Source organism: Eriocheir sinensis, chromosome 21, assembly GCF_024679095.1.
Source record: "Eriocheir sinensis breed Jianghai 21 chromosome 21, ASM2467909v1, whole genome shotgun sequence".
Taxonomy (NCBI): domain Eukaryota; kingdom Metazoa; phylum Arthropoda; class Malacostraca; order Decapoda; family Varunidae; genus Eriocheir; species Eriocheir sinensis.
Genome location: NC_066529.1, coordinates 13,100,006 through 13,114,428, shown reverse-complemented (window position 1 = coordinate 13,114,428; position 14,423 = coordinate 13,100,006). Strand labels below are relative to the sequence as shown.

Below are 14,423 nucleotides of genomic sequence, written 5' to 3'. Positions count from 1 at the left end.
CGAGAATGATCAGCTACATTTTTATTAACAATAGTGTCACTTATTGTATTGAAGTGTAATTGTTACAAGACCCAGATAAACACAGGTAATTCACAATAATTGAAAGAATAGCTCAAGCTTTGTGGGCCCTGGGACCCTATACCCGCTAGTTGGCAGCACTGGAATATACCTCATTATAAACAATGATACAGATCTGAGCAGTTAAACCCCATCAGTGCATTTCTTCAGCCCAAAATTAGTTTTTGCGAAAGCATATTTACATACTGTACACTCATTAGTGACATCTCGGTCTTGGAATACGATTCACCAAAGTTATAAAAATTATTATGAAATAAATGTTTCTGATACCTTTGGCACACACATAAGACACATAATTGATAATTCATTCTTTAATATGTTTAGAAAGAAACCTAATTCTTTGCATAAGAAAAATAAAGGGTACTTTCAAACATGGAATGAGTAAATACATATAAATTGTATGACTATAGTTTACTGTACACAAGTGTAGAGATTTCAAAACCATTGACAATAGTGTATGACTAGACTTCATTTGCTTCAATAAAGATAATCTAATGAACTATGAAGTATTTTGTAATCTTACTTTGCCTCACTGTTGTCCTTAATTAGTCACTATAAACTACATGTAAAAATATTTATGATCTTGCTGGTAATATTCTTGACACTGCAGTTTATAATATATGAGAAAGAACTGAATTCATACCAAGCTATCCTCTGAAAAATTAAATGTATGAACTAGGTGTGGATAGACCATGCAAAAATTATACTGAAGTACGGTACACTAACTTAATAGATTATGGTCGACTAGAGTTCTTGTCTGCTTACACTGTACAGCATATTTTCGAAGCATTTTCACATTTGTGGCATAATGCACTGTTTTATGGACTGACGGTGAAAACAAAAATTCTTGTTTGTAATTTTCATTTTTATCACAGATTCTTGCTGAGAAAGTCAATACCTAACACTAGAATTTATATAATACAGTAATACATATATGTTATTTTCAAAACATATAAACTTTTTTGTGTTCCACTTCAGAAACACTGAGAACACGACACTGAATTAGTACACAGAGTTCAACTGGTCAATGGTGTCCATCACAATCACAGCAGACACTGTCCACACTACACTACCTTTCCCCGTGATCATATAACGTCCAGGTGCTGGTACTGATACTCGGGTCTGTTTGTTGAGGTCGCTTGTGTCGGTGGCCGCTGTGCAATATATACAGAGGCTGCTGTGGCCGGATCTTGATACACAATGATAGGCTGAGCTCCTTGACCACTCCCTGTCATAGAGGACTGTGGGGGAAGGTGCACCATGCCACCAGCATATTGTAGCAATGGTCCCTCTGGACCCACTGAGTGGCCATGTGGTGTTTGCTGCTGGTTGTTATGAATCCCAGGGACATAGCGTGGGTGGTGGGATGGTGGTGGCTGAACCTTAGCTTGACTCATTGGTGGTGGGGGTAGCAGGGCACTCTCATTGGAACTTGGTGGAGGTGGTGGCTTGGTGTTCTGAACTCTGCGTACCATCGCAATGATGATAATCACTATGACTAAAGCAGCCACACAGGCCAGGCCAACCACCAGCAGCAGTGTATTGCTACCTGAAGACTCATCTGCAGTAAAGAATGCAATGTATTATTATAAGTAAACTATAGAACATTTAATTGACAACAAAACTTGTGCCTAACATGATGTATCTAAAGCTTCATAAAGACCAGAATACTTTGTCGCTCAACACTGCATCTTCTACTGCATGTTCTAGGACAAATCCAAAAATGTCAGGCAACTGCTGCAGAACAGTTGCAAGACACAGATTCTACATACGTCCAGACCACAGCATCTAAACTTATGCAAGAAAGTCTCTCAGCATTCATCCCTAAACTTTTGCTTGGTACCCATAGGATCTATAGTCCCAATCATCTAATTGATTGATATACTGCTTCTGGGTGTATAATATATAATGAAGACACAATGAGCAAGGAGTCAAATTAGGGATTGTACAATGAAACAACTGTGCTAAGATATAAATGCATGTGAGACATGGATAAAAAAAGAAATACAAATGATAAAGATTTAGTAATCAAGCAGTGATGTAAGAGTTACCAAATATGTGCTTGTGAAATATAAAAAAAATGCATTGTGAAACTAAAGAGAGTGTGTATAGATTTGGCTTGGCTTGTAAAGGTTAATGAGTGAACTGTCAAGTGATTAAGGTGGCGATACATTTCATGCTGATAAGGTCTGGTCACCTGAGGAGAATGAGGGAAGGTGAGATGACAGAGAAGGTGTAAGGGAGCAAGGTAGATGTGGTGGGAGCAATTGGCTGAGCCCTGGAAAATGGGAGGGGAGAATTTTAGAATATATTAGAGAGAGTGACTAGGGAAGAATGAGAGGCTGGAGTGCACCAGAACAGTGCATAGGTAAAGGGGCGACTCAGTTGCTGAGGTCTTTCAAGGGGCTCTAGGAAACATGCAATGAAATATGTAGATAATAATTTATCACCAAATTTGTTATGTACTTCAGTGTAAAGGTTGTTCATTTAGAAAGACAAACTGAACAGATCTCAACAGATCTGAAAACAGACTGAACAGATCCACAGCATGAACATGTTTTCTTCAATTACTTTTTAAGCTTCTAGAACAGGATAAGCACCGTCTCTAAGCGATATTAAATTTTGGAAAAAGGAAGGAAAACATTTAACTGTAACATTTCCATCAGATATGACCCAGCTCTTCTTGTTCCAATATGTTGAAAAAGAAGTGTTCAAGTTAGAGCTGACATGCTGAAGATGTGATATATTCTTGGCCTAATACGTATATTGTGATGAATGACTTATTCAGTGGTGTTTCTCATTTTTCACATAAATTGTAAGCAAACACAGATGTATTACAAATTACTCAACATATTTTACAGGGAAGTTTTGTATAAATGCATTTTTGCAGTGAGCACCTATTGCTCTAGAGATGCTTATCACAAATACACATACCGTAGACAGAAAGGTGGGCCTGCCTGTAGGCCAGCCCATAGTTATTTGTGGCCGTGCAGACGTAGACGCCAACGTCTTGCCGTGTCACACGAGGTATCACCAACTGTGGACAAAATCAAGGTTTAATCTATCTGAAGCATTATGAGAATACAAAATTAACATTGTCACTATACTCTTGTAGAAATAAATTTAATTTGGCAATCAATGTTCATTTGCCCTGATTAAAACCTTGATCAATAAGACCTGGATTCAGATCCTGCTAACCAACTATAGTCGGTCCAAATTAGCTTGGCCAATTTGCACCGAGAAGCCCCTCCCCCATTCTGGCTAAGCTCCGCCCCCCTTTCACCTGATTGGCTGTTGATGACATCATAGATTGTATCAAAGACACGTACCAAATATATATGATTGAGATAATCTAGCTTCTTTCATGATTAAAAAATATTCGAAACTTAGTTGAATAACGACGCTCTACTTAAACAATCAATGACATCACTTAAGAAACAAAGTACAATCATAATACTGCAAGTTTTCAAGGGAGAACGGGCCTTGCAAAACGAGCACTGAAGGCGATGATAGTAGGCTATCTATAAAGTAATGCACACTTTCCGTCATTATTTCCTACATAGCTTATTCACATAGGCATACCAAATATAATCACATAAAAAAATATACTATATAATAACTGAATATAAGTAGGAATCATTGTATTGAGGAATAAGGACGGGTAGGCTACGATGCACGCTCAGCCCAACAGCCACAGATACGAAACTTATTCCTCAATACAATGATTCCTACTTGTATGAAGCTACTGTAGAATATATTTTTTTATGTGATTATATTTGGTATGCATATGTGAATGAGCTATGTAGGAAATAATGACGGAAAGTGTGCATTACTTTATAGATAGCCTACTATCATCGCCTTCAGTGCTCGTTTTGCAGGGCCCGTTCTCCCTTGAAAACTTGCAGTATTATGATTGTACTTTGTTTCTTAGGTGATGTCATTGATTGTTTAAGTTGAGTGTCGTTATTCAATTAAGTTTCGAATATTTTTTAATCATGAAAGAAGCTAGATTATCTCAATCATATATATTTGGTACGTGTCTTTAATACAATCTATGTTGTCATCAACAGCCAATCAGGTGAAAGGGGGGCGGAGCTTAGCCAGAATGGGGGAGGGGCTTCTCGGTGCAAATTGGCCAAGCTAATTTGGACTGACTATAGCTCTCGTGCTGGACGTGGAGTGTGACCAACCTTTTATTTTTTAGTCGTGATGATTCGGACAGGTGAGTTTTTCATGATTTTTATTCACTTTATATCAGTTTAACACGACAGGTGTTGCAACAATTATAAAAAAAGATATATACAGATGTTATGCTTGTGAGCAAAGAAGGAAGCCATTATTTCATAATTCTTGAGATATTTCTAATAATTCTTCTTTTTATATTTCTTTCCCATAAATATTAAGAGGATATTTATTTACTTACATAAATGTTTAATAACTGATATTTTCTTGTTTATTAGCTAACTGAAATTAAGTTATATCAAGATTATGCTGAGTAACATGAGTGTTCATACCATCCCACCTTTGGCTGAACCACCAACAAGGTAAGGATGGTTCTGATAATTTAGAAACTTGTGTTTCATCATCTACTGCTGAGAACTGAGAACTGAGAGCTACAAGTGTGATGTTAACTTAGAGCTAATTGATGAAGGAACATTTTGATATCAACAAAATAACACTAATGCTTCAACATTTTCTAAAATTATTTTTTAAACTGGCCAAATCATCACAACTCTTCACTGTGTCCTTGTTGAATCTGAATCTATCCAGTTTAAACTATGTTTCCTCTATAGTAATGGGTTTAAATTGGATAAATTCAGATTCAACAAGGACATAGGCAAGAAATGGTGTACCAACAGAATAGCAGATAAGTAGAACAGGCTTGGCAGTCATGCTGTGAGTGCCAATACTATAGTCACATTTAAAAAATCCATAAGATATATTCATGGATAGTGATGTTATGTGGGGTTAGGTTAAAAATCTACCGATCTACCGATACCGATTGGGCTATGGGCTCGCAGACTACCGATACCGGTGGTAGATTTTTCAAACAATTGTTTGTGATGCAGTCATACATATTACTTTTGTTTACCGATACATATGTTTTTATTTACCTATATACTTTATTTCACATGGAGCATTCTTATATAATATGCAATTTTGAACTGTACAAAAGGAATTATAAGAATGGTTTAATATAGTGCCTCATAAGGAAGGATTTCAACACAACAAGAGATGCCTACTCCATACAAGGAATAATTGATTTCAATAGATAATCAGATCAGCCCAGCATCAAACCTTTGTGTAGAAGGATCCATCCCCAGGGGTGAGCACCTGCGTGGGCTGCAGCACGACGTAGCGGTGGCCCTTCCAGTTCAGGGTCTCATTGTCTGGGATGTGTTCAGCTTCCCGAGAACCGTCCTCAAGGCGTCGCAGCCACTGCAATAGTACACCTTGTTATAGTCATGATTTATTTACATGTACATGTCTTAAGTATACATGTATATGTCTCAGGAATATTAGAGGAGCTTTGAGAAGTATCCCAATCCTCTTTATAAAAGTAATCTGATAGAGGTCAACCATAACTGAACACAAATATAAAAAATTGTGAGACATGAGATGTGCAGAAGGGAATCGTGTCAACAAATTACTCATAAAAACTTTACCAGCTTGGCTCACAAAAATGCATCGTCTGCTCACCTTAATATGTGGAGCCACCTCAGAGTTTCCACTACACTGCAGCGTGGCCGACCTTCCTACTGCTACTGTTGTGTTGGCGGGCTCTATGGGGTTGAACTCTGGCTCGGTTGGATGGGCTTGGTCTGTGGATTAGAATATGATTTATCAGTATAAGTTCTCCTGAAATTGACCACTATTTTGGCCACTCTTCTAAACTCTTTGTTATAGAGGCAGTGAACAGACTTTTTTTATTTCTCATTATTTTTTTTTTGCCCTTAAGCTACTCCCTTTACTATGAAAAAACAAACAAACAAACAAACAAAGTGATGTACGTAGTTATTAAATGCACAACATTACATAATATGGCCTTTATACAATTATCTCTCGTTTCTCTATTTTGTACATGTCTATATCACCTTGAGGATATTCCCAGAGCTCTCTCTCAGCAATTACTGAACATCTTCCTGAATCTCTCTCTTTGCAGGACCAGCGATATTGTGGAACCATAAAGAATAAAAATCCACAGTAAATACAGTTGTCTTTTGTTCGTGTAACATGACTACACTTGGAGAGCAAAGTCACTCACCGATGACTCTGAGCGTCCAGTTGGCAGCTGCGGCTCCAAGGGGGTTGGCAGCAGCACAGGTGTAAGTGCCGGCGTCCTGTGGCGTCAGGTTTATCAGGTGCAGGTAGTGGCGGGTGAGGCGGGACTCCAACCCCAGAGAACCCTCGTGTAGCTCCAGCCCATCCTGTGGTGAAGGCAAGGGAGTAAGTTGAGTTTCATTCAGATGACTGTCCGGAAGATGACCTTTGAAGTGGCCTCCCCTTCGTGTTGTCTTCCTTGTCTGGCTATTCATGTGTGATAATTGTTCAGAGTTTCTCTTATCTTTCCCAAAACTCGTAATACACAATATTTTTAACTTCCTATTTGTTTATTAGTTGCTCAAAAAGTAAGTTTGCTGTCCAGCTTTCTCTGTATGGTTGCTGGAATGGGTGTAGTGTAGTGGTGAGTGTGAAGTGATGGTCTGACTTTCACCACATAACAAAATAATGAATACACACTCTGGAGCAGCAAACCCATTACAACTGTGTTTGAAATGGTGGTGCAAATGAGAAGGGAAGTAAATGGAGTGGAAGGGAGGGTGGCAAGTTCAGCTAACCCTCAGGCCATCATAATGACTGTTCAATGAAGTGGCAAGGAAAGGGTCATTACATTATTCAAGATTCTACCTTTTATGGAGAGCTTCTACCTATTGTGTGGTGGCTTTGAGCAGAAACTGTAGGGAGCGATATATTTCCAGACTCTACCTCCATACATTTATTTTTTCTTTCACTTTGTCTCACAAGTTCAATTTATTCAATGTCATCACCCCCCCTCCCCCCCCCACACACACATACACACATTCTGTACATTCCAGCAATAATTTCTTACTATTCATTTAGCTTAGTAAGAAATAAATAACACATGACATCTGGCGGTGAGGAGAGGAAGTGAATAGGACAGGAAGGGATGAGAGAGAAGAGAAACGACCGAGGTGAGGAGAGGGGAGAAGGAATAAGGAATGGAGGTGTGGGGGAAGGGAGGGAGGAGGATGAGAAAAAATTATGGGGCAGGAGAAAAAGAGGAGGAAGTAAAGACGCAAGGAAGAAGGAGGGGAAAGGAAAAGAGGGCGGAAGAAAAAAAAAAAAGAGAAGCCAGCAGAAACTTGAGGAGAAATGTGAGGACTTGACCAGATGGGAGGGAGGTAAGGAGGAAAGGAAAGAATAATTGAGAAAAGGGTGAAGGAAGAGAAGAGTTAGACCAGAAATTTTGGTAGAGGAAGGAGATGAGATACAGGAAAAAAGAATAATAATTGAGAAAAGGGTGAAGGAAGAGAAGAAATTTTGGTGGAGGAAGGAGATAAGATACAGGAAAAAAGTGTGCAAGTGCCGTGGAAGGAAGAGATGAGAGGTGCTGCTAAGAAGGATGAAAGGAAGGTAAGTAGGAAAGAAGGAAGGAAGGAAGGAGCAATAGGAGTACTTAAGAGAAGGGAATGGAAGGAAAAAGAGGAAAGGAGAGCAGAGCAAAGAAGTGGAAGAGAAAGGACAGGATTGAAGGAAGGAAGAAAGGAAGATGGAAAGGAATATGAAAGAAGGAAAACGGGTAAGAAGGGGATTAATGCTGAGAAAAGGGAAATGGATGAAAAATAGGAGGGAAAAATGAGGGAACGAAGATAAGGACGATGACAGTAGAGGGAAAAAGATTGACAGAAAGGATGAAGGAAGGTAGAAAAGGGTTGCAGAGGAAAAGACACGAAGAATATAAACGAAGGAAGGAGAGAATGACAGTAAACGAATGAGAGAAAGGTGAGTAGGGAAGAAAGGAAGGAAGAACAGAAGACAAATAAATAAATAAAACAATGCAGGCAGGAAGAAATTAAGAAAGAGTGAAATACAGAAAGGGGAAAGTGACTGAAAGGAAGAAACGGTAAAGATATGATATGAGAAGGGACCGAAAAGAAGGAGAGGAGAGGAGAGGAGAGGAAAGGAGAGGAGTGGATAGGGGGCGACGAGGGAGAGGATGAGCCAGCAGCCAGCAGGTCCCCGCCTCTAGAGATGGGAGGGGCAGCAATAAGAGCGAGGGGTATATTTCTTCCTTAATCCAACCATTTGTATTCATACTGGACCGAATAGCCGCGGCTTTTGCTGGCGATATTACTACTGCTACTCGTCTCTCTCTCTCTCTCTCTCTCTCTCTCTCTCTCTCTCTCTCTCTCTCTCTCTCTCTCTCTCTCTCTCTCTCTCTCTCTCTCTCTCTCTCTCTCTCTCTATCTCTCTCTCTCTCTCTCTCTCTCTCTCTCTCTCTCTCTCTCAGTCTCTCTCTCTCTCTCTCTCTCTCTCTCTCTCTCTCTCTCTCTCTCTCTCTCTCTCTCTCTCTCTCTCTCTCTCTCTCTCTCTCTCTCTCTCTCTCTCTCTTTTACTATGTTCAGCAGGAGGATGTAACGCATTTGTAGCTTGCGTGGCCTTAAAAGGAATAAAGGAATGCCAGCAGTGTGTTAGGCAGAGCTTCTAACGCTGGGGAAGAGTGTGTAACGATTATTCTACGGGGGCGGATTTTGTTGTTGTTGTTGTTGTTGTTGTTTTAGTAGGCTCATTATAGGTGTTGTTATTACTGCTGGGTTGAGTGTTACGATTCTTCTTCTTTTTCTGCTGCTATTATCATTATTATCGTTAACAGTAGTAGTAGTAGCAGTAGTAGTAGTAGTAGTAGTAGCAGTAGTTGTGTGTGTAGGTTCAGCATAAATAAAATAAAATGCAAACGACAACCATCCGTACCCCCTCCCTACCCCTTTACTACCTCTGTTTAATAGCCGGTCAGCAGCAGCGCCAAGGGTCCGCCAAACAGCCACCTAAACATTTGATAGTAATTACCTACCAACGACCCAACGTGTGTGTTGCAGTACCAGTGGCTCTGACACTTACCTTAACAACTTCTCTTTCATTTTTAACCCCCCCCCCTACCCCCACGCACTATATTTGATCATTCTTTCATAACGGTTTGTTTGTATGGCTTTCTTTTTTTAACTATTCAAACTATCATTACATTACATTGCTTCTCTCTCTCCTGCTCTTAGTGAACGTAATTAAAGACGCAGTCACGCAAAGTATCACCCATTCAAAGGTCACTGACATTTATAGTTTTCAAGCGGCAATAGCATACACAACTTTCAAACCTCTATTTCTTTATCATTCCTTATTATGTACCGCGGTCCCCACTCTCTTTCTATCTATCTATTCATTTATCCATCTATCTACCTCTGTCTATCTATCTATCTATCTATGTATCTGTCTATCTATTTATCTATCTGCCTATCTATCTAACCTCTAACTATCTATCTATCTACCTTTCCGTCTATAGATCCATCTCTCTGGACGTACCTTGAACCAGGTGATGGAGGGCTCGGGCACGCCGGTCACCTGACACTTGAGCTTCACGTTGTGGCCCACCGGCTTGTCGATCTTGCCAGCGCCCGGCGGGAGGAGCTGCGTGAACTCCGGGGGCAGGCCGCCGGGGAGGGAGCCCGTCACCGTGGAGGAGCCGGAGAGGGGATCTGCAGGAAGAGGAGATGAATGAAGTTTGGCAGTGGGTGAGGCGGGAAAGTGACACAGACATTGACGATACATTAGGAAAGTTACAGATATCGGCAATACATCGGAAAAGTAACACAGACATTGGCAATACATTAGAAAAGTAACACGGACATTGGCAACATATCGGGAAAGTTACACAGACATTGACAATACATCTGGAAAGTAACCCATACATTAGCAATATATACATCGGGAAAGTAACACACATTGACAATAAGATGCAACAAAAAAAGGTCGTGGGTTAGGGAAGAGACAAATGGTGTAGATGTTCCAATTACGATCAATGTTAAGAAGTGGACTTTGGCAGGTTATATCATGCACACAACTGAAAACACATTGACAACTAGAATAACAGAGTGGCAACCCAGAAATCAAAGAAACCAGAGTAGATAGATAAGAGATATGGGGTGAGGTGAAGACGTGAAGGAGCGAACACAGGGAAAGGAAATGATTTTAGCCCGTCCGCTGCGATTGGCATGGATTTGGCTTTCACGGGTAGCCTAATACATAGTAGTCCCAGGTCTTTCTCTGCCTCTCTGTGGTGGATAGTAGAGTGTTTCCCATGTTGTATTGGTATGCTGGATATCCCCTCCCAAGGTACATGACTACATTTTCTTCACTGAATTGTAGCAACCACTTTTTGTTCCATTTCTGTAGTTTGGTGATGTTTTCTTGAAGGAAATCCGCATTTAAGGGGTTAGGAGAGAAGAGGGTGAATCGAAATGACGGGCAAGTTTAAGTGTGTGAGAAGAGGTTGGATTTAACAAAGAGACGTGGTGAGGTACAGGGGAGTGTGGTGTGCAAAATTAATTGAGGGGGAAGATTTAGAAAGCGCACAGTAGGTAAAGAACATAAATGGTTTTAGGAGAGAAGAGGATGAAACAAGATGCGGGAAGTTTCAGTGTGGAAGAAGAAGAAGAAGAAAAGAAATACTAGATCAGTGGATACGAAACTAGGGGAAAACTATTTAGAGAGAGAGAGAGAGAGAGAGAGAGAGAGATTAAGAGGATGAACGAGGGTTGGCTGTCTACTTTATGTCTTGACGAGATGCACGATTTTTCTCGCAGCTTTATGCACTCACCCATTTCTCTCTCTCTCTCTCTCTCTCTCTCTCTCTCTCTCTCCCCGGCAATCTGTTTTCTTAATATCGGGGCAACGTCGCGAGGAGGCTACTGGAGTTAATGAATTATGTAAATGAGGGAGAGCGGGGCACATATTGCGTTCCCTGTTCCCTCCCTCTCACCGTTTTCTCTCTCTCTTCTTTATATTCTGGGTTTGGTTTATGGCTGTGTTGTTTTCCTACTTCTGTATTCTTTTCGTGCGGATATTTTTCTCTTCCCCCGTCTCCTGAAGTTGTAATTCTTGTTTCCTCTCCTTGTTTATCTTCCGTATTGGCTCTGCTTCTCCGGGATTTCCTGGCAAACTGCGGTAAATATCCTAAATATCCCACGCGGGTCATTCCTCTTCCCCAGTGCACACAATATTGCCCAAAAGTTTGTCCTGGTTTTGAGAGGAAAAGTATTAGGTTTCTTCAAGCACTTTTACAATGAGGTTTTCTGTTTAGAGGGACAGATTCTTATTGCAGGTTTGAATATTCATGCTGATTGTCCTCCGTGCATGTGAACGTGTGTGTATACAGTGCTACGGGCAACTTTAAATTGAATATACATGTGATATCTTGTGAGAAATGTTGATGATTCTCTAACTTCGCAGTAAAAAAGAATAAGACGAGTGACTGAAAAGCTGCAAGAGAAAACGAGGGACTTGCCTTCTTTGAAATTTTACAACAGCTTTTTCGCATTTTTTTTTCGTTTTCCACTTTTTCTGTATTTTTGCACTGCTGAGAAAGAAGAGATGTTTGGTAGTTATCCCTCTCAAGTTTTCTTCGTGTAAGGTAGCGTTGGGGTCATACATTATAAATGCGCGCGGTCATGTTTAAAAGTCTAAGTCGTGTTTTATGTCAGTTTTTTTTTTTTGTCTAAAGTTTTTGTGAATGTGCACTGCTGGAAATATTCGAGGTTTGCTGCTGACCTCTCGTGTTTTCTTCGTGTGGTTGTGCTATGAGGGTCGTACTATTAAACATTTCGGCTCCCAAGCACACATATTTGACAGGGCTTTCCTAGGAGTTGTTGGCCTTTCCAGGGGTAGTTTTATGACCCTGGTGGTAGTTTGACCCTTCTTCTGTACCATGAATATAAAGAAACACTCATTAGAACGCGATTGATCTCCTTTTTAGCCTTTAGAAATAGATGATGTGAGGGTTGGAAGCGTTTGACAATACCGACCTAAATCTCCAGTGGTTTTGCCACTAGTGAAACCCGGCGTGACCCAAGCGTAGAGTTCAGCGAGTGATGTGCCGTCGAGTTGGACAGCTGAGGTGAATGAGTTACGACCCGCGGATGAAATGGCAAGACTGGTCAAGATCTACAGGATGCTTTTTTTTACTTTAACTTATCTGCGGTTTTGTTTATATGCAATGGTCCATGTGGGCAGCTAGGTTATCATAGGTACTGGCGAAATGGTAAGTGAAAGTCCAGAAAATCAATATAATCTACAGTGGCAGTTAGTTAGTTAGCCACTCACACTCGTCTGCATTGCATCCTCATTTTTTCGGATTGAATCGCTGGTGTGCTAATTACATGAAAGCTGAAACCATCCGAGGAGTACGACGAACGGCAGGACACGAGAGGTTACTGTACGTCATCGTGGGAACTCGTTAACGATTCAGCCATATGAGAAAAAAAGAAAGAAAAAGAAAATAGAAAAAGAAAAACAAAACAAAAGCAAGAGAAAGAAAAAAACGAAACACAGCAAGATGAAAGCAAATAATTAAAAGACCATAAGCAATAACATGGGGGACAAAAGCAAAGAATATCAAAGCCAGAAAAGATCACACGGGAGTAAAAAGAAAAAAAAGTCACTACCAAGACTGGCTCGAGAAAGAAAAAAACTAATATCGAGGTGTTTGGGCCCGACGGAAAGAAGGCAGGAAGGGAGGACTGGAGGGCTGAAGGAGGGCTGCTGAAGGAAAGAGAAGCAGATGAAGGCGGCGGTCGGCTCTCTCCTCCAATACGTGTGAGGCGCCGTAGTATACATGGGTTGAGGAACAAAGCTGGAGGCGCCAACAATGGGCCGAAGGAAGAAGAGACGAGACTACAAAGAGACGCCGAAACAAAACCGAAGATCTTTGCACATGGAAGCTGGATCGACCACCGGACAGCTGAACACAGGCGCAGGTGAGAAGAAAGGAGGAGAACACAGGCAGCTGATAACGGAAGGTGCGGGCAGGTGTGTGTGAAGGTGTGCTTTTGACTTACGCCATTATGATGTGAGAGAGAGAGAGAGAGAGAGAGAGAGAGAGAGAGAGAGAGAGAGAGAGAGTGGGGGGAGGGAAAAGAGAAAAAGGAAAGAGAGAGGGATAGACACTGACAGACAGACAGACAGACGCATGCACAGTCCGATTCAATGCACAATGATGTGTATACAAAGAGATGAAAGAGAGAAAACAATCAAATAACACACACACACACACACACACACACACACACACACACACACACACACACACACCACGCACATCACACGACAACTTTAGGAAAACCGATTAGGCGAGCACAAAACTCTACCCTTTGAGATGGAAAGACAAAACAACTGGGCATATATAGAGACATGACAAGGAACAGTACTCAACCATACCAACGAACTCAACCAGCGAACCATTAAGTAATACGAAAACCAATAAAACTTACGCCAATTAGGGTTAGCAGCGTCGTTATCTCTTATTTTTTATCATTTTTATTCTACAGCAGAGGAAACAGCTGAAGGGCAAAAACTAAAAGAAAACAAAAGAAAAAGCCCGCTCCGCTCTGCTCCTGTAAAAGCAAATAGAAAAGAGCGGCCAAAAGAAAGAGGTCAACGTTCAGATGCAGATACTATTTTATGAGGAGCTGCACGGAGGAACACACCACCCCGCGACGCACCTGTGACAGCGAGGGTGAAGGTGAAGATCTCCTTGCCGAAGCCGTTGACCGCCGAGCAAACGTACACGCCCTGATCCGCCGTCGTCACCTCACGGATCTTGAGCGTCTTCATCTGCACCCTGATGCGCTCCCAGCCCTCTTCCGGGATCACGTCCTCGCCCTGCAAAAGAAAGAAAAGGTGATGTGTGTTTGCTGCGTCTGTCCTCAATAAGAAGCGACGTGTTTGTTGCCTCTGCCCAACTGAAAACAAGCTTCTGTCCACCTAAATTGAAATGATGTGTTTGTTGTTGATTTTCTTCGCCTAAAAATAAGTGGTGTTTATTGCTTTTGCCCACTAAAACTCTATTTGCAGGAGCAGCGCCATTGCAGGCTTCTTCTGTTTCCTCTTTGTTTATTGCAGTTTTGTCTGCCTAAAATAGATTGATGTGTTGTTTTGGTCCACCGAAGAAGGAGTTGTGTGTTTGTTGCTTCTGTTCGACTAAAAGCAAGTGATGTGTGTTTAGCTTCTGTTCCCCTAAAGCAATGCATTGTGTCCGTTGGTCAGGTCACCTTGAT

The 14,423-nt window shown here is 41.1% G+C and overlaps 1 protein-coding gene across 1 annotated transcript in view; it reads right to left on the bottom strand.

The window, feature by feature from the left end:
- Positions 1-308: 308 nt before the first annotated feature.
- LOC127001705 (fibroblast growth factor receptor-like 1) overlaps positions 309-14,423 on the bottom strand; it is a 67,151-nt gene continuing 53,036 nt past the window's right edge. Inside the window, exons 4-10 of the mRNA XM_050866754.1 lie at positions 13,869-14,028; positions 9,676-9,848; positions 6,344-6,506; positions 5,779-5,900; positions 5,377-5,517; positions 3,013-3,115; positions 309-1,639 (exon numbers count right to left, since the gene is read on the bottom strand). Coding sequence (XP_050722711.1) covers positions 1,164-1,639; positions 3,013-3,115; positions 5,377-5,517; positions 5,779-5,900; positions 6,344-6,506; positions 9,676-9,848; positions 13,869-14,028 — 1,338 coding nt within the window. The 3' untranslated portion in view covers positions 309-1,163. The remainder of the gene's footprint in view (positions 1,640-3,012; positions 3,116-5,376; positions 5,518-5,778; positions 5,901-6,343; positions 6,507-9,675; positions 9,849-13,868; positions 14,029-14,423) is intronic.